This window comes from Rhineura floridana, chromosome 22 (assembly GCF_030035675.1).
Source record: "Rhineura floridana isolate rRhiFlo1 chromosome 22, rRhiFlo1.hap2, whole genome shotgun sequence".
Classification (NCBI taxonomy): domain Eukaryota; kingdom Metazoa; phylum Chordata; class Lepidosauria; order Squamata; family Rhineuridae; genus Rhineura; species Rhineura floridana.
In genome coordinates, this window is record NC_084501.1 from 2,201,839 (window position 1) to 2,222,634 (window position 20,796).

Sequence of the window (20,796 nt, forward strand, 5' to 3'; positions counted from 1 at the left end):
TTCTTTTGAGGCGGGAGCCCGTCCTAAAAGCAGGCACAAGCGAAGTCACCCTTCCCGGAAGTCGAAAAGTTACATTTTTGAACTACAACTCCCATCAGCCCCAGCCAGCATGGCCACTGGATCGGGCTGATGGGAGTTGTAGTTCAACTACAAGCTCTGCGTTTGATTTCTCCCCTAACCAATTTATTATTGTTATTGTTAATAATAATTCTCCCAGTAGGAGCCCAGGGCGGCAAACAAAAGCACTAAAAACACTTTAAAATATCATAAAAACAGACTGTAAAATATACTAAAACAAAACAACAATTTAAAACATGTTAACACAAAACATCTTTAAAAACATTTTTAAAAGCTTTAAAAACATATTTTATCTTTTTTAAAAGAAGGTTTAAAAACATATTAAAAAGCAATTCCAACACAGACGCAGACTGGGATAAGTTCTCTGCTTGAAAGGCTTGTTGAAAGAGGAAGGTCTTTAATAGGGGTCGAAAAGATAACAGAGATAGTGCCTGTCTAATTTTTAAGGGGAGGGAATTCCAAAGTGTTGGTGCCGCAATACTAAAGTTCTGCTTCCTGTGTTGTGCAGAACAGACCTCCTGGTAAGATGGGATCTGCAGGAGGCCCTCACCTGCAGAGCACAGTGATCAGCTGGGTATATTAAATGTAACTGCCCTTAATTTACAGCTGCTGGGTCCCACATATTATGGGGCAGATAGCAGACAGCATGTGACACCTTTGCTAAAACCTGTGCACTGGCTGCCCACATGTGACAGGGCCAGGTAGCACATGCGCAGCCAATGCAGACGACTGATTGGGCAGTCATTTTCATGGTTATTTTGTACTGCTTTTAACTGGTTTTTTTGTTTTGTGTTATTGCATACAATATTATTGTGCACCACCCTGGTATTTTATGAGATAGCAATAAATAAATACATTTGTAAACGAAAGGAAATAAGCCCTCTCCCTGTAAGTACTGGCTATCATTGGTCCTTGTCCTTGGAGGGTGGCCCCTCCTTCCATTCTTCTGCATGTTCCCTTTTAAATCTGAGGTCAACAGAGTGTGCCTTATGCAGCCACCTGAGTTTCATAAGATGACTCCAGAAGAACTACCCTTGATGGCAACTGCCCTGCTCCTTCAAACACAGGTTACTGCCACATGGCCCTTGGGTCAGCTTCCTCTGTTTACATCTTTGTTCAACCCCTGCTGTGTACGCAGATTGCAACAGCCGCCTCCGCTCAGTGAAACAAGATGTCCTCAGTATGCTGATGAAATGGGAAGGGGAATCCTGCCTTGCAAACCAGCCACACTGGCCTCAGAAATTTCCCCAGAGCTGCAAAGAAATCAAGAACTCCTCGCCACAAGGGACCACAGGTGAGCAATGAAGTGGCTGCTCCACAGACTCAGGTGAAACTGCAGCACAGACAGCTGGTATCTGGATGTAGGGACTCAAATACCATAAAACTGATCTATCATATTGCCTTGATCTTCTCCTTCGACGCAGATGGATTGTATTTCCTGTCCACGGAAGACGGAGAGATCTACCAGACCTTCTGTGACATGACCACCAATGGAGGGGGCTGGACTTTGGTGGCCAGCATCCACGAGAACAACATGTATGGGAAATGCACTGTGGGCGATCGCTGGTCCAGCTAGCAGGGCAGTGGCGCCAACAACCCCGAAGGAGATGGAAACTGGTCCAACAATTCCACCTTTGGGTCAGCCATAGCCTCCACAAGCGATGACTACAAGGTGAGCACTTCTAGGTCGTGATGCAATTGGCAGATGAGACGGGAGGAGAGGCTCACCGTACAATCCTATGTGTGCCTTCTCAGAAGTCTACTGCTTGGGTTCAATGGGGCTTAGTTCGGGGTAGGTAGGCATAGGACTGCATCCTCCATATCCCAACTGGGTCACTTCTCTACCTGTAGCTAAAGCATCCTCAACCAACTCATAATCTGACCTTTCCTGGAAAGTGTCCGCGGGAGGAGATTCTTACAGTTTCCCGAACTTTTAACCTAAATTAAACATCCTGCTGTTTCACTCCTGGTTCAGTTTGTTCGAGGCCCATAAGTTAGTGAAGAAATTGATAGAGTATGTCTTGTTTTGTGGGACAAAGTCAGGGCTGGTGCCAGGAGTGACTGGGCCCTTGGGCACCAGCCTGCCCGGGCCCACGGGGCCATTTGCTCCAACACCCCCTCCCGATACAGGCAGCATGGAACTTATATAGGCATGCCCATCCCACCTACTTCTCACATCAGTGCAGGTGCCCTGCGCACTACATGTGCATGCCTACCATCACCCAAGATGGCAGAAGAGGCATCAACTCCTTATGGATGTCCCCTCCAACATCTTGGCTGATGGCAGGCATGCACACACAGTGCGCGGGGTGTGCGCACTGACACACTAATGCAACAGGTAGGTGAGGCAGGCAGGCTTATTTCAGCCCACACCTCCTGTATAAGGGGAGCCTAGGACCTGCCATTCTGCAGCAGCGTCAAGTTGCATGACTTCAGACTGCTGCGAATTGCAGAATGGGAGCTCCACCCTCCCACCCTCAGGAGGGGCCCTGCTTGGTTGCAGGGCCCCCCGGCCAGGGCCCAACATAGCCGCCCACTGGAGCTGGACAAAGTGGGTAGAGAAAACCTTTTCTCCCTCTCTCATAATACTGTAACTTGAGGAACTGATGAGCAGTATATGCAGATGAGACAACAGAAAGTATTTCTTTGCAAAATGGGACTGTTGTTGTTATTATTATGTCCCACCCTTCTTTGCAAAGAAGTCCAGGATGGCAAACACATATGTGGCAAAACAATTAAAACATCTAAAAACAATTCCAATACTGATGCAGACTGGGAACATCAGTCAGGGTACATCCTGTGTCTTTGGCTCTGATCGCTTTGAAAGAGGATCGGACAGATGGAGAATGAAGTGGGAGACTGCTTTGGAGGATTCATATTCGGACAGCCAAATTTTAGGATTGCATACACTATTTGTGAGAATTATTTTCTCTGGAGACTCCAACTTAGTTAGTTAGAACTAGGTATGCCTTTCTATCTACTATGTATTTCTCTAAATAAAGTAGCTTTTCTTATTTTACTACGTCTCCAGTCTCAGTGATGCTGATGCAGGGTAAAAGCCTGCTTTCTTAGGCAAATGCACGCACACGCTGGCATACTCGCATTTCAACATCTGCTGTTACTCTCTGCTTCTGTGGTGCTGCTTTAAATGAAATTAAGCAACACAACTACACACAGCGCAACAGAAAAGGAGACTGACTTTGTGTGCCAGGGAACACCGACTATCCCTGGCCGCGATGCTTGTTGCTGTCCCTGGGTCTGACCTTTTCTTTCTGGCCACTGCCCTGGCCAGCACATGGATAGTGTCCACCCAAACGGGTCTCTCACCATCTAGTGGAACTTAGATGTACCTACAAGGGGGAAGTATGAATGAAATGGCTGCTCCTCAAGAGTGTGGCATCCCCAAAGGGTCTCCAATTACTGTAAAATATCCCCCTTTTTAAAAAAATCTTTCCTCCCGTAATGTGAGTAGGAACTCAAGTGAATTAGAAATAGACTGCTGATGTATTGAACCCCTCCATTCTTGAGCTCAGGTTGGAATGTGTGTAAATAAATAAACCATATTTGATAAAGACACTGCAGTCTCCGCTGACCTTCTTCCCAAAGGAAACCAAACCCTGGATGAGCGCAGGGACCCCTGAAATCTCACCGCTCAGAGATTGGGGGAGGCATGCAACACTGGTGTCAGAAGCGGGATTGAGTTTCCTGGGAGAAGCATTGGGAGCAAGGTGTGCCTGAGTCAAGATGGAGGGATAACAGCAACCCTCCTGGAACAGATGAAATTGATGTTCCAGCAGCAAACAGAACTGATTGAGAAAATGACCAGGAGGACCGGCAGCAAAGGCAACGAGAGCGCCAAGAAGAACGGGAACAAATACAAAGAGACCGCCAGGAGCACTGGCAACGAATGAGGGAGATATGGGAAAGCACCTTTGAAGAGGAAAAGGAGGCCCCATGTGAGGAGGTGAGAGCCCAGCCTGATCAGCTGCTACAAAGGGTCGAGGGGGACCCAGGGGTCCAGCTGCAGAGCACCCAGAAGGGGGAGGCTAAAGAGATCCAGAAAGTGGATGGGCAGCTGGAGGGTTTGGACTGTGAAGAGTTGCAGTCAGCAGCGAAGGAGGAAAAAGTTTTGATTGTCCAGGAGCCTGCCGGGGGTGAGACAGCAGGAAGCTGGAAGTGAAGCCCCAAGAGCTGAAGGCTGGACAATGAAGGGGAAGAGGCCTCGGAAGAAAGTGAGGTAGAGCCTGGAGAAGAGATGCTGCTGATAGATTTCTCTGCTCCCTGTGTGCCTTCTGTTAAGGAAGTAGTGCAGGAGGAAGGAAAAGTCTTGGAGGAAGGTGAACTAGAGCCTGCAGAAATGGCTGTGCAAGAAAAAGTGCAGTAGGAGAGGCCTGAGGTGGGAGTGCAAGCCCAAGAGTCGCTCCCAGTGCCTGGAGAGATGGGTGAGATAAAATCCCCAATTGACTTTGTCCCTTGGGTGCCCCATAATGGTGGGTTGGATGCAGCTCCTACGATGGGTACAGTCCCTGGGCAAATTGCAGCAGTGAGAGGCACCCAGCGCCCTGTGAGTTTGGAGGGCAAGAGGCACTGGGAGGGTTACCTGCCTCTGTTTGGGCCCATGATTCACACTGGAGATGGTGAGAGAGACAGAGAAGATTCCTTTCTGCCAACCTGGGTGGGCTAGGCCAGCTAATCTTTACGAAGATCCCCGCAGATAAAGACTTGTGGCAGGACTTTGATTTGGACTTTGGGGCAGATGAAGTGGACTGGCTTACAGACTTGTCCCAGGGCAGAGAGTGGGCAGAAAAATGGCTACAGCTGCCATGTGCTGGTGAGAAAACAAATCTGTTCCTGGAGAGGAGTCCCAACCCCCTGCAGGCAGCAGCAGGGATCAACCTGGACTGGGAACTCCATGAAGCCCCAAGACAAAGGGCCATGTTGGCAACCGCATGGTCTGGGGGTGGGGGTTGTGCTTATGGGACTGTGTACTGATGGCACGGTGTGCTGATTTGCTGTAGGAGTTGAAATGCTGCTGACTTGTGCTTTCTGCACGAGTTAGGGTTAGGGTTATGAGTTGTTTAATGATTTTTTAGGAATTATGCTGATAGGTTTTTGTGATAAGATTTTAATGTTAAGATTTACTATTCTGGGACTGTTGGATTATGGGTGTATGTACAACTGTTTGGGGGAGCAAGAAAAAATGTGCAAGTGGTTGAGGGCATGCTTAAACATGTCAGGAACTCAGTATCTCGGCCACTGCCAAGTTATGAGGACTGGGTAAGCCGTTTGGATGGAGAACTGTGACTGGGGGCTCCAAGGAAGGAAGCCTAAAGAGAGAATAATTAATTGAAGATGTGCTGTAAGGGAATGGACAGTTTTTTATACTTGTGTGGAAAAGAGACTGTAATATGACTATGTTTTAACTATGTACATATATTTCAATGTCTTGCTAACCTGTATCTGTTATTTCTTTGAAGAAAAAGTTGTTATTCTGTTGTTTGCAGGTCTGGACTGGGACAGACATTTTTCAGAGAAGGGTGTAGTGTTATGAGCATGGAATGGATGATTTCTATGGGTCACCTTTCCAGCCCAATTTGGAATCCTGTACCTTGGAATGAGGAACTGGCTCTGCTGGCCGATGAGTCCTTTGTTTTGATAATAAGAGTGGCCAGGTAGTTAATGGGCCTATTTAGTTGCCCCGGCAACTGGTGAAATGGGCCAGGAAGATCCTTATGTTATTGAAACTTCAGGAGAGCATTCCCCCCCTCCTCCTGGAGCCCAGGAGAGTTTTGTGCTGGTAGTTTTGGAGTGTGTTCATCTAGAGAATGGCTGAGGCCGCAACAGTATATTAGGCCACCCACACTTCTGTCCTGCAATGGTTTCCTGTCTTCTCCAGACATCCACCCCCCACACACCATTTCTGGTGACAGGCCTCTGTCTCCTCCCCTCCATCTGTTCTAGGTTCAGGTGATTGTGGTTCCTCAGGAGGAATAAAACCCTAATAAAGTTTCCCCCTTCAAGGAAGCCACCCGTGAGCAGGTGCCATGGAGGGAAGGGAGGGGAGAGAGCAGACCAGGATGGGAGCTTGGGGGATCGGATAGGTGACAACTGGTGCTCCGATATCCCACAGCCGTAAGAATACCTAAAGAGCCAGACTGCTGGATCAAACCAAAAGGCCGTCTAGTCCAACATCTTGAAATCCAGTGGACAACCAGATATCTTGAGGTTTGGGTGAAGGAGCCCACAAGAGGCAGGAGCACAACAGCCCTCTCCTGGATTCCTGCGCAGAGCAAGGGGTTGAACTCGATGGCCTTGTAGGCCGCTTCCAACTCCTTGGTTCTGTGCCTGTGAGCCCCACAAACTGGCACTGTTTAGAGCCACATGACTACTGACCATCAGCAGCCTTATCCTCCACAAATCTTTGGGATCCACTGAGGATCACGTTGACTGAGAAAGAAGAGAATGCATTTCTGGAAGAGGCAGGCCCCGGAGGCAGCTGATAGGAGAGCTCTCAATCCTTTCCCAGTTCCACAGTCTCGGACGCAGAGAAGCCCTTCCTGGAACTCGCAGCCTGACTATTGCCAATTTCAGCAACCAGCCCTTAACAAGTCTTTCCTGGCCTTTGTCTTGGACACCTGCACCGAGGCTCGCCGGAGGGAGGAGGAGACGCTGCCCTGTTCCAAGGACTTTGTCCCAGGCCATTGTGGTGACTGAGATGCCGCATGAAAAATCCAGGGATGGGATTTGGAGAAAGTTCTGTGGAAGGGTGTCCTGTGGATCTGGCCGAGAGGAGGACCATGCAAGCATTTGGCCTGGAATGGCCACTTCCACTTGGAATCAAACCCTGAGCCCAGAGTTTGGGGCCGGAGCAGTCTTCCTAATGTCCACGGGGGACTGACTTTTTTTCTCTTCGGCTCTTTGCTCTCTGTCTCTCTGAGGACATCATGGCAAATTGGGCCCGCTTTGAACAGCCCCAGAAGATTCTTTCAACAGCAATAGAAGCGATCTTCCAGCTGAGCTATGTCTTCTCTTTTTTTCAGCGAAGGGGTGGCGGTGGCCCTGGATGTTTATTCAGAGGAATCAGGGATTAGAAGTGGGGAGGGCCGTTGTGCAAGGAAAGGGCACTCGGTGTGCCTGGAAAACGGAGAGTGACAGAAAATGCGCCAGAGTGATTGAAAGGAAGGGAAAAGGCACAGAGAGACGGATCTTGAGGCTGAGAAGGAGACGAGGGGACACAACTGGGCAAGGAAGACTCCCAAGGGGGCAGAATCTCACACTTTCCCCTCCATTCCTCCAGCTTTATGAAGCCCGGATATAAGACGGAGAGGAAGCGCACCACTGTGCACATGGCTTTTGGTTCTGTGTGCCAGGAAACAGCGGAGGCAGCAGAACATTCTTACTCACTTGCCTCTTGGAGCATTCTGACTTGTAGTTCTATGGCTGTGTCTTCGTCACACACTTAAAGCATTTTATCCATCGCTGAAACCTTTTCTCTCCTCTCCCTCCCCCTGCACATCTTCTCCTGTGGACTGGAGACACTTCTGTGAAAATCAGGACCTACAAGAACTTCTGGGAGTTATGCTTAGGGGCCTCCTCTCAGAGGCTCCGATCCTGAGATGATGTCCCTAATGCTGAAAGTAATGTTGTGCTTCATCTGAGGAGAGCCTGGCAGGGAGATAAATGTGGTAAATAAATTACTAAAGCTGGCATAATTCAGTCTCTTTGCTCTTTCATCCAAAGGAAATACTTATTGAAAATGTTGAAGTTTACGATTATTATGAGATCTTAATCTGCCTAGACTGGATCCAAGGGTTGTACTTGTGTGGCAGCGATGAGGGAGAGATGAATGTTTGTTTGCTTGCTTTGTTTTTTTTTTGTTTTTTTTTTACAATAATTTTTATTCAAATTTTCATAAAACATACAAAACAAAATCATAAAACATTCAAAGACAAAAAACAAAACGAAACAAAAATAATTAAACAAAAAAAATAAAATATTGACTTCCCATTTGTCACAGATCAAATCAGTTATAGGTCTACAATATATAACAATCCTGTCTCTTAAATCATATTATAAAATCACTTTCCTCCAGTAGTTATCTTAATTAATCATCAAATCTCATAAACATTACTTTATTCTTTCCACAAAAAGTCAAAGAGAGGTTTCAATTCTTTAAGAAATATATCTATCAATTTTTCTCCAAATAAACATGTCGATTAATCCATCTCGTTAATAATTATAATAATCTTATTGTCATAACCATAGTCCAAATAAACATTTCGATTAATCCATCTCATCAAAATCTGTTAGGTTCAATAATTTCAATAGCCATTATTCCATTATCCCTATTAGTTCCATCTTCCATCTCCAATAGTCCTGTTAAGTCCAGTAATTTCAGTGTCCAATCTTCCATTATCAGTATTCCAAAATAATCTTGCTGTCGTAGCCATAGTCATATAATAAGAGTCTGATGGGAATTTCCTCTATCCCAAACATTTTCTTGCCATCCATTCTGAATAAGTTGCTGAAATGCTGTTGTAAAGTCATATCACTGTTCTTCTTTTTTACAAAATGCACTGGCTCATCTCTTGAGAGTTTTTCCATTGTCACATGGCTGCAGTTAATTCCATAGATTTTCTCTATATCAAACTCCATCACGTCATTCCAGTCCAAAAGATTATCCAAGCCATTGATAACTTTATCTCTAATATCTTCATTAATTTCTTCAGAGATAACGTTAAATTCCAAACAGTAGATTTTATTTCTAAAATCCATAAACTCCAGATCTTTTTCCAATTCCACATTTGTTCCAATCTCCAGGGCTTGTATCTTCCCTTTATTTTTTATTTTCTCATCTCTGATCTCATTCTCCTCTCTCACAGGATCCCCTATTTCTTTAAGCTCCTGCGTCATTTTGCTCAGTTCAATTTTCAGCTCCTTACTACCCTGTCGCAGGGTTTGTTTCGTTATCTCAATCTCATCCATTATTTTCTGAAACATAGTTACTTCCAGATTCTCAGCCACTTTCTTGATTGCCATTTTTAAAACCACGAAAACAAAGCAAAACAAAAATAAAGAAGAACCACTTCTTATTTCAGCAACAATTGGGTTAATATTCCAGGCTTGATGACATCACAGTATAAACAGAGCAGCCTGCCTTATCTCTCTATGTTCAAGAATGCAAAACAAATTTAGTTCCCAGCATCAAAACAGTTAGTGGCGTCGTGAAGAAGCAGATTCGTCAAAATAAAATAGACCAAAAAGAGAATAGTCCCAGACAATATAATATTCCTCGGAATAGAAATCAGGAATAGAAATCCCTCTTCTGTTTATATCTTTAGAATGCACTTCCAGGACAGCTTTTTGCGACAGAAACAGAGATAGGCTGTTAATTTCGTGAATAACAGAGAAGAGTTATAGCTCACCCAGAAGTTGTCCAAAGCCGATCAATCTGACAAATCTCCTTTTGCTGCAACAATTTAGACCAAGTAAAAAAACAAAATAGAAAGAAGGGTGCTTGCCTGTTAGTCCGTTCTCTCTTTAAAGAAAAGATAAACGTATCGCTTAAACAGATAGAGCTTGTTCGGAAGTCCGTCCGGCATTGTTGGCTGGACCTTATCTCATAAATTAATGAAATCCAGTCCTCCCAACAAAAACAGGCTTTTGAGGTTGATCTCTACGTTTCTCCCTGCCCGGGAGAAATTTCATCAGTCAAAAAAAAATGTTCTGACTGATTTATATCTGAATAAGCTTCTTTTGAGGCGGGAGCCCGTCCCAAAAGCAGGCACAAGCGAAGTCACCCTTCCCGGAAGTCAAAAGATCTTAATCTGCCTAGACTGGATCCAAGGGTTGTACTTGTGTGGCAGCGATGAGGGAGAGATGAATGTTTGTTTGCTTGCTTTGTTGTTGATGATGTTCTTTAACATATATATTTTATCTTTTTATTATATATACATAGTATGTTCTGATTTTGCTTTTGTCCTTCCTTTGGATCCCTATCATTTTGGTAGAAACTGCCCCCAGCAACCCCCTCTCCCTCATACAACCCTAAGGAACAAGGGTCTAGTGGGGATTTGGGTCTAGTGGGTCTAGTGGGGATACTCAGAAAGAGTAGGGGCTGGGGGCTTGGGTTCAGGAGAGATGTCATTTATACTTAAGCAAGATGGCTGTGGGTGTGTTTGTCCACCAGGGGGAGCAGCAGCCTCAGGAATGAATGAACTGCCTGTGGTGGGTCCTCACCACCATCTGTCTAACCCTGGAGTGTGCGTTTGCAGAGGGGGAACAGGAAGGGGGTGATAGTTATGGCTACCCGGCACCTTCTTTCAAATACTGGGCACACGGCAAAGCCACCAGCGATCCTAATTTGTCCAGAGGCAAATCCATGTCATCAGACTGTGGCTTTAAATACCTAGCAACTCTCTTACGAAAAACCTTATATAAATATTCAGGATTAAATGTTAGGCCTGTGCCCTTAAATATCTGGCTGTAGGTGAACTCCAAGAGGCCTTGGTATTGCCCCCCCCCCCCGAATCAACATACATGTATATAGAGTTTTGAGTTTAGTTAGATGCTAAGACATTATGCTAATGCCTTGTGTTGAGGATGCCTGAAGGAGAGCTGGCTACCTTAGTCTGATGTGTGATGCTGATTGGATTCCCTAAGTGGTCGTAGTGTTATTAGGCAACACATTCCTACTAATAATGGTAGTACTAACTGGAGGTTTGGGGTGGCTGGAAGGGGAGGTGGAGGCCACACACTTTTCTCCTCTAACAGAGAGGTGCTACTAAGACATTGTGCTAATGCATTGCTCAAGGATGGATGAAAGAGAGTTGGCTACCTTAGTTTGGTGTGAATGCGTTAAATTTAACACACTCAGCAGCTGGATCTCTTTCCACTTCAAGTCATGATGTAGTAAATTTAAAACAAAAACAGCAACGCTAATATTACTTCTAGTTTAATGTCCATTTTATTCATGGGCTTGCCTCACTGGAGGATCAGGGTGGCTGTAAAGGGAGGTGGAGGCCACACACCTTTTTTGCTAGAACAGAACCCCTTTTGAATGTCAAGTTCTGATGCAGACATGCTTCTGGCTCCGGAGATTTTAGCCACAAGCTTTCCACTATAGCTTAGCATTGATAAGGGCTAGAACTATTTAAAAAGCAAACCTAAAAGCTGGAAACTGCACCCAATATTATATACTGCAATGTTTCTCCACTGCTGGTGAGTTGACCAACGGCTTAGTCGCATGACAAATCAGAAGCATTTTCTTTCGCTTCTGGTCCCTGTTCAGAACTGCCCGTGGTCCCTCTGGAGCCCTCTCTGAACCCCCCGTGTTCCTTCCTGGAGCTTGCTCAGGGACTGCACCCACCACAGGAGCTGGATCCCACCCTGCAAGGCCATCCTGGGGCACCCAAGGAGGAAAGTCACTTGGGGATTTTATCCTACGCATTTCTCCTCTGGGATTTGCATCCCCCCCTCCAGCTGTTCCTCCTGCACTTTTTCTTCCCCACCTGCACACACGGAGCAGAGAAATGGATCGGCAGAATCTCGTCTCCAGCCTGTACTCCCCTTTCCTCCGAGGCACCTTCCTCTTCCTTTTCCAGCCTGCCCTCCTCCAGTTCTTGAGGCTTTCCTTCCAGCTTTCTGGCACCTTCCCCGCTGGAAGGCTCCTGGATATTCAGTGCCCCACCGCCTGCAACTCCTCACGTTCCATACCCTTCAGCTGCCCATCCACTTCCCGGACCTCTTTAGCCCCCCAGTCTGGGTGCTCTGCAGCTGGGCCTGGGGCCACTCTCAACTCCAGTCCCAGGCTGAGCTGCTCCCATCGCCTGGTTCTCGTAGTGCTCAGGTTGCCTTTGCTGCTGGTCCTCCTGGCGCAGAATAATGAATTTGGGAGTGGAGGCAGATCCCTGCCACATAGAGCCAAAGAAGTTGCACTGTCCGCTGTCCGCTTCAAGATTAGAAAACAAATACCAAGAATAAACCGACAGCGTATTCATGTCCATTTTGTTTTATATATGGGCTGCTTAACCAGAGGATTGGGGTGGCTGGAAGGGGAGGTGGAGGCCACACCTTTCCTTCCCAAACAGGGACCTCTTCTCAATCCAGGCAAGACACTATTCAGTTTAGTGAGATGCTAAGACATGGTGCTAATGCTTAAAGGTGTGTGGCAGAGAGAGAGCCGGCTACGTTATTTTGATGTGTGATTTTGATTGGATTGGCTTAGTGGTAACAATGGTATTAGTACTATCATGATTGGTACAAATGTGTTGCCCATCTGGAGGATTAGGGTGGCTGGAAGGGGCGGTGGAGGCCACATAACTTTATATTCCCAAACAGGGACCCCCTTATCACTCAAGGTAAGAGATGGGTCAGTGTAGCTAGATGCTCAGACATTGTACTAAGGGTGTTTGGCTACCTTGTTTTGCTGTGTGTTGAATATTGGGAATGGGGGAGCTGAGGGGGTCCTGGCTTTCATTCTACCACGAGGGCCCCTGATTCCTACGTAAGCTGAGAGAATAATGCTCCGAATACTTTTGGCTGTGACGGGTGATGGTTGTTTCAAATCCGAGTATTTAGCTCTTTTTAAGCAATGGCTGCATTTTTTTAATCATTAGGGTGCCAACTAAAGAAAAATTGAACCAGTGCCTGGCTGCGACAATGGACTGGATGAGGGCTAATAAACTGAGGCTCAGTACAGACAAGACTGAGATGCTGCAAGTGGGTGGTTCTTCTGACCAGATGGTGGATGCTCAACCTGTCCTGAATGGGGTTGCTCTCCCCCTGAAGGAGCAGGTTCGTAGCTTGGGGGTTCTCCTAGAACCATCTCTGTCACTTGAGGCTCAGGTAGCCTCGGTGGCACGGAGTGCCTTCTACCAACTTTGGTTGGTGGCCCAGCTGCACCCCTATCTGGACAGGGTTAACCTGGCTTCAGTTGTCCATGCTCTGGTAACCTCCAGCTTAGATTATTGCAATGCACTCTACGTGGGGCTGCCTTTGAACACGGTTCGGAAACTGCAGCTTGTGCAAAATGCAGCGGCCAGATTGGTAACAGGGACCAGACGGTCCGAACATATAAAACCGATTCTGGCCCGCTTGCATTGGCTGCCTGTATGTTTCCAAGCTTGATTCAAGGTGCTGGTTTTAACCTATAAAGCCTTACACTCAACATCTAAGGCCCTCCTCTGGGTGCCTACTCTGAGGGAAGCTGGGAGGCTGGCAACAAGGGAGAGGGCCTTCTCAGTGGTGGCCCCCAAATTATGGAATGTTCTCCCTGAGGAGGTGTGCCTGGCGCCATCACTGTTATCTTTTTGGCGCCAGGTCAAGACTTTCCTCTTCTCCCAGGCATTTTAGCATGTGTTTTTTTTTAATTGTTTTAAATTTTTTAAAGTGTTTTAAATTTGTATACTTGTTTTTAATGTTTTTAGTTACTGTAAACCTCCCAGAGAGCTTTGGCTATGGGGCGGTATACAAATACAATAAATAAATAAATAAATAAATAAATAGTTCACCACTCAGTGGACAGAGCAACGTTCCCCACTAGGATGCCTATTGAAATTAGAGTAATTATGTCTAAAGTTTAGTTATTTAATATACTTATTTATTTCTGAGTATTTATCTCCTACCCTTCCATTGTAAAACGAAAAATGCTCCGGGTTGGTTATAACATATTTTAAAACAACCTGAAAGACATCTAAGTAGGGTTGGGATGAACATTCCTCATCCTTTGGCGTGGCAGAATACATAACAGGGACCTGTAAGCAGACTGACTGAATCAGTCAGATGGCCATATAGACAGAGCTAGTAATTGTATATTAAAAAGGATTTTCAATAATAAATATGAGTGAAAAAGTCATAGAATCATAGAATAGCAGAGTTGAAAGGGGCCTATAAGGCCATCAAGTCCAATCCCCTGCACAATGCAGGAATCCAAAGCAAAGCAAAGCATAAAGCAGTAGTTGATAATTCAGTTTCTCAGGTTATCAAAAGCAGAAATTGTGTCCATCCAGCAGCTTTTCTACCCAGAGGCATCCCTTGCCTGCGCCTCTTCCATTGCCGCTCCTCCAGACCCATTTCCATCCCTCCCTTCACAGCTTGCTCTCTTCCTGCTCTTTAAGCACCTTGTTGACAACCAGCTTAGCCCAGCGCACTCTGGGGCAAGGCAGGCTTTCTTCCCCTCTTTCATGGTGGCTGTGACTTCAGGAACGGCAATGCGAGGCCCCTCTGGCATGAGAGTTACCTGAGCAATGTGCTGGAGCAGGATCAGACTGGAGGCTGTCTGGATGCACTTGCAGCACAGCTGCCCTGTCCCAGGAGCAGCCTGGCTCTGCAACGCACTTCTGGCTCACAGCAGGAAGACAACCAGCAGCGCAGCTGCACGGGAGACTGGACAGTGCAGGCTTGTGCTGGGGCTGCCTATATGGCTGTACTATATTGTCTTTTTGTGCAAGCTGGTGTCCTCCCTTGTGATGATGCACAACTTGCCACGCCTTTTGTTGTGAATGGCTGCTGAGCTTGCCTTGCTTGCACTGAGCATGGACATGTCACAGATTTGAGCATACGAAGAAAGCATGGTGAGGATAAAAGCATGTGGAGGGCAGGGCCCCATGCGTGCCTGCCCCCAGTTTCTGTACATGTTGACCCTGCCTGTTCCATACACACCACAGCCTTCCCATGCTGAACAGGAAGATCTGAGGGGGATTCTGTTTGACTGAAGGCACTTACCTCTTTGAAACCAGCACCTCTGTGCTAAGAGGATTTCTGACTGTGGGAGCAGGGGCCATCAACCTTTTTGGACCACTGGGCACATGCCACATTTTCAAAGAGTGCTGTGGGCACTAGTCTTAAAATGACTGTCATGGGGGAAGTGGCACAGCACAACATGGCTGCTAAGGCATAACACAAAATTAGGAAGAGTGCTGTTATGGTGAAAATGTTTACATAATTGTATTTCCATACTAGAAAAGGCTTAACCTGTTGAATTCTGAATGAATTGGGGGAGAGGGTGATTCTTTAACATCCACCCACATTTATTGTGTAGTAGTGTTTGCAGAAAATAACACCTAGTGAGTATCTGATCTCAGACAACCCCCCCACAGGACAGATGTACCCTGGTTGGTAGGAAAAAAGGAAGGCCAAACTACAACTCACTTATCAATTGATTTTGCTCGTTGACTAAAAACACTGACAAGTGCAAGCAGCCAGGCTGACTCATTTCACAGAAATTGTTTAGAAGCGTATCTGCACATTTTGCTTCATAACTGTCTTTCTAGACAGTTCCGTTTTGGGCCACTGCCCACTGGTGCCAATGATGTCATTTGCCCCGGCCATGGTGCTTGTGGGCACTGAGTTGGTAATCCCTGACTCAGAGGATTGTAAGTTCAAAGGCACTGAGAATTTCTGCCCCCAGACTTTCCTGTTCCAGGGTGGAGTGGGCGAGCATCAGGGGTGGCTAACTTTTTTCAGGCCAATAATAATGCCATGCCTTATCTTGTCTTCACGTGTGGGGACCTGGGAGAAGGTTCAACATTTCGGGAGTGTAATAATAGATGAAATAAGTCTTGTTACAACTCAGATGGTTCCTTGTCATCCCAGGCTAATATTATTGAACGTGTTTACTGAAGATTTAAAGGACTTATTGTTTAAAGAATTATTAACCCTTTTTATAGTAGCTGCAGGTCTTGGCTCACAATTGGAAGACAGCTGCTGACCCTGGAGGTATTAGAAAATTCTCTGAATAACTTAAAGCTCTAAAAGACACGTCAAACAAAGATGACTTTGAGGAAATGTCATAATTTTTATTCAACACATTAGAGGCAAAATGTCTAGAACACCTCCGTCAACTCATGGTAATCTCTGGAGTAACCTGCTGAGCCAATGAACATGGCATTAACTAAATCCTACAATTGACCACAACACTAGCACATGACTTCGGGTGCCTACTCCGAGGGAAGCTGGGAAGATGGCAACAAGGGAGAGGGCCTTCTCAGTGGTGGCCCCCAAATTATGGAATGATCATGGTGATGAGGTGAGCCTGGCGCCAACACTGTTATCTTTTCGGCACCAGGTCAAGACTTTCCTCTTCTCCCAGGCATTTTAGCATGTGTTTTTAAACTGCTTTTGTTTTTAAAATCTGCTTTTGATTCTATCTCTCGTGCAGGGGCATCACTACCGGGGTGCGGAGGGTGCAGCCCACACCCGGGTGTCACCATGAGGGGGGTGACACCCAGAGCTGCCCTGCCCCACGCCGTTGCCTGGCAAGGCTGCTCCAACTCCTCCTCGGAGGCGGGCTGGCAGGCGAGACCGGGAGCAGCGTTGGCGGGGTGAGGGAGGCGTGCTGGCGTTCCCAGGCCTTCTCCAGCTGGGTGCCCCTCAGGCGTGCGCCTCCCAGGGCATGGATGGGGTGGCTGGCCTCGAGTGCGCACGCATGCACGCGCGCACACAAGCCCAGCCACCTCGTCCATGCCCCTGGGAGGGCGTGCACAGGAGGTCCGCACCCCCCGCACTCCCGCTAGTGACGCCGCTGCTCTCGTGACTGTCTGTGGAGCAAATTAGAACTGCTTTCTGTTGAGAAACGGCTATTGTCCCTGATTCGCTTATTGTACCAAAATACATCTATCCAGGTACGATGTAGCTTTCGAGGTCACTTCTCGAAGGAGATCTCCTCCTCATGAGGTGTCAGACAAGGGTGTGTTCTCGCCCCCACCCTATCTAACCTATATTTGGCTGATCTTCCTTCTATCCTGGGAACGACACAATCCCATCCACCCAAGATTGGGCACACAAAAGTACTCATTCTGCTTTATGCACACGATGCGGTTCTAATTTCCCAAACTCGGCTGGGTCTTAAGAGTCAGTGGCTTTGTGGAATATTGTAAAGATAATTATCTTACAATTAACTATTCTAAATCTAAAGTAATAGTATTTTCCAGAAGAAAGGTCAGGTACCCTTAGTTCATGGGGAACGACAGAATCGAACAGGTTGACTCCTACAAATACTTGGGTATATGGTTCCATGAAACAGTCAGCTGGAGAATCCATGGCAAATATGTTAAGGCCAAAGCTGAGAAAAACTTGGGTGCAATGACCAGCTTCTTTTTCACAAAGGGCAGGAAATTTTTGCCAGCAGCAGTACGTTTGTTAAGAACCAAAATAGTCCCGATGATACTCTATGGGGCACCAATTTGGTGTCCTTACTTTAAAGGATCACTTGAAGGAATTCAGTCCTTCTTCCTTAGATCTATTTTTGGTGTCCCAAGATGTGTTTCTGGAGCTACCCTTAATTTGGAGGCTGGCCTTAACTCTTTAAAATGCTTAGCTTGGATCTATGTCATTCAATTCTGGCTACGCTGCTGTCTTATGCTCCCTCAAAGCTCATTTACGTCTCAGGTAATGAGAGCCTCTTAAGCCATCTTGGACCAAAGTGGTGGTGGATAAAGTTGCTTCAGTTGGCCTTTCTCCTTCTGACTTGCTCTCGATGGAGCTTGGTAGGGCCAAGGCGATTGTTAAACAGCGGCTAGTGGACATTGACATCCAAGAGCTTCTTGTAGCTGCTTTGGGCCCGTTCCCCTCGATCACTGGGTCTAACAGGTTTCCCTTGTAAAGATGGAATGCTCTATCTAAGTTGGCTATCTGTACCTAAGTACAGGAGGGCATTTTCTCTGGCCCGATTCAATGCCCTACCTTCTAAACTCTTGGAGGGTAGATACGATAAAACTCCAAGGAATAATAGATGCTGCCCCTGTGATAATGCTGAAGCAGGGGCGCCACTACCAGGGTGTGGAGGGTGCGGACCGCACCTGGGTGACACCCTGAGGGGGGTGACACCCAGAGCCGCCCCGCCCTGCGCCGTTGCCCAGCAAAGGAGCCGAGAAGCGCTCCGGGTTGGCGCAGCCAACTCCTCCTCGGAGGTGGGCGGGCGAGACGGAAAGCAGGCGCCCGCTCGCTGGCGGTGAACCCAGGACGGGCCTTCTACCGCCAGCCTGGAGCGCGTGGGCACGCACCGGAGGTCTGCACCCCCCCGCACTCCCGCTAGTGACGCCGCTGTGCTGAAGTGGAGTCTGTTTTACATGTTCTGTTTAATTGTAGGTATTATGAAGGGGCCAGAAAAGATCTTTTATACCCTATTATGCAGTCCCTTCCAGGCCTCTCCCCTGAGTCTCTTCTGCCTGTTTTACTAGAGGGCTCTGACAAGGCAATTACCGTTCAAGTGGCCAAATTTCTGAACTCGGACATTGTGACCAGACCCTGTAAGATTGTGAATTGCAATTAATTTTATCATATTGTTTTGATGTCTGCCATAGCTCTGTCACCAAGTAGTCTCATGTTAATATTTGATATTGTATTTTGGTCGGTTGACTGAAATAAATTATTCATTCACTAAAAGCAGAAAAGTGAATTAGTTCAACTAGTCTATGTTTGATTCTCCACAATTACAAAATGCTCTCAGTAATCCTTATTTCCATTGTCTTCCTGTGTTGTTAATTCACCTTATCGTTATATTAATTTTTGTTCATTTCATCTTCAATCATTGTTTGAGAAGTATTTTGAAAAGCATTTGTTCATGTAGTTGTTGCTAAAGCTGCCTATAGAACTATTAAGCTTATGAAAACATCACCAGCGCAATTTGTAATTGTGGCTATTTCATCTTATCATGACCTTTCATTACAAAATATACTTCTTATGCACTTTATACCATCAATAAAGTGATGTATTTGTTTCAGGTACAGTCCTGAGTTGGTTTTCTTTATACAAGATTGCGGCTGAGCAAACACAACCAGCGTAATGTATATCCAATGAAGATTGACGCGCCCGCCAGCCAGAGTTGGACAGAATTTGGGCCTTGACTGGAAGGAGAGGCTGCTGCTGCTGTGCTGCTGCTGCTACTGTGGGACCACCATCTCCACCACCCTTCCCTGAGGGACTTCTGCCTGGCAGGACCAGGCCCCAGGTACCCAGCCAGCCAGGACTGATTCTTACCACCTGTCCCTCTTTGGAGGGATACATAAGCCGGCTGGCTGAGGTGGCCTGGGAGACCCAGGCCCTGCAGGAGAAAGAAAGCATCGCCCCAAGGGAAGGAGAGGCTGCTGTTGCTGTGCTGCTCCTTTCTTTCTTTTCTTTTTCTTTTTCATTTTCTTGTTTGTTGGTGTGTTGATGCAATTTGAGATGAATGGGTGCCTGATTATATGAATGTATGTCTGAGTGAGTGTGTATGTTTATATGCTGTATATATGGCTGTATATATAGCTGTTTTTATACGTTTAATTGTTGTATATTTTAGTTGTATTATGTGCTTCGGAGAGAGTTTTATCCATCAGGCGGGGAGACTTGAGGGGGCCCCAATTGCCGTAGTGACGGGCAAAGGAAGGTATGGCGCTGTGAGAAGGACGTGCCAGGTAAGGGGAACGCGGTCCAGACATGTTGTGGCTGTGCCTTGTTCCAGTCCTTCCCACACCCGCAAGGTCGTTGGTAGTCCTATCAGCCAACTCTCAGATCTCCAGTTGCTGTTATTAAATGCCAGATCGGTATATAATAAAACCTCCCTCGTCCACGATTTGATTGTGGATGAGGCAGCCGATCTGGCATGTATAACCGAGACCTGGGTGGGTGAGCAGGGAGGAGTTGGTCTCTCTCAGCTCTGCCCACCGGGGTACTTGGTTCAGCATCATGGTAGATCTGAGGGTCGGGGAGGTGGGGTTGCTGTCGTCTATAAGAGTTCCATCTCACTCACCAAGCACCATGTTCATTCAGTTACTGGCCTGGAGTGTTTGCACCTTGTGTTGGGCCAGAGGGACAGGCTGGGAATCCTTTTGGTGTACCGCCCACCTTGCTGCCCAATGGCTTCCCTAACTGAGCTGGCGGAAGTGGTCTCGGATATATTGTTGAGGTCCCCCAGACTAATAGTACTGGGGGATTTCAACATTCATGCCGAGACCACTTTGTCTGGCGCGGCTCAGGACTTCATGGCTTCCATGACAGCCATGGGGCTGTCTCAATATGTTAGTGGTCCAACACATGTATCGGGGCACACTCTAGACCTTGTTTTTGCTACTGAGCATGGGGAAAGTGATCTGGATGTGGGGAGTTTTACAACACTCCCTTTGTCATGGACAGACCACTGCTTGCTGAAGTTTAGACTTTCAGTAACCTCTTCCCTCTGCAAGGGTGGGGGACTTATTAAAATGGTCCGCCCCCGGAGACTAATGGATCCTGAAGGTTTTCAAAGGGCTCTGGGGGATTTTCCGGCTGATAGGACTGGCGCTCCTGCTGAAGCCCTGGTCGCTCTGTGGAATACGGAGATGACCCAGGCTGTAAACACGATCGCTCCTGCACGCCCTCTCCTGTGTAGAGCTCATACAGCTCCATGGTATACTCCGGAGCTGAGAGCGATGAAGCAAGATAGGAGGAGGCTTGAGCGGAAATGGAGACGAACTCCCGACGGATACAATTATGCGCTGGTTAGTGCTTCGACTAAGCTCTATGTAGGAGCAGTGAAGGCAGCTAAAAAACATCATTTTGCTGCCACTATGAAATCATCTCTTTGCTGCCCAGCGGAGCTCTTTCGAGTTGTCCGGGGGCTTCTCCATTCAAACCCTCCGGACATGGTGGAATCATCGGAGGCCCACTGTAATCAGTTTGCCGATCACTTCCAGAATAAGATCTCATGTATCCGCCAGGACCTAGACTCTCAAGTTATAGCAGTAGATCCTAGTGAGATGT

General features: G+C 46.9%; 1 protein-coding gene across 1 annotated transcript; it reads left to right on the forward strand.

Annotated features, from left to right (window-relative positions):
- Nucleotides 1-1,240: 1,240 nt before the first annotated feature.
- On the forward strand, nucleotides 1,241-1,654 carry LOC133375144 (intelectin-1-like). Its single transcript, XM_061606709.1, has 2 exons — nucleotides 1,241-1,372; nucleotides 1,503-1,654. The coding sequence occupies exons 1-2, from the start codon at nucleotides 1,261-1,263 to the stop codon at nucleotides 1,652-1,654; spliced, it is 264 nt and encodes an 87-aa protein (XP_061462693.1). The 5' UTR covers nucleotides 1,241-1,260.
- Nucleotides 1,655-20,796: the final 19,142 nt, after the last annotated feature.

Bases quoted from the DNA above. Each gene is read 5' to 3' on its own strand.
- LOC133375144 (XM_061606709.1), top strand. From the start codon at position 1,261: ATGCTGATGAAATGGGAAGGGGAATCCTGCCTTGCAAACCAGCCACAC. The intron at 1,373-1,502 runs GTGAGCAATGAA...CCTTCGACGCAG, and splicing joins CTCGCCACAAGGGACCACAG to ATGGATTGTATTTCCTGTCC.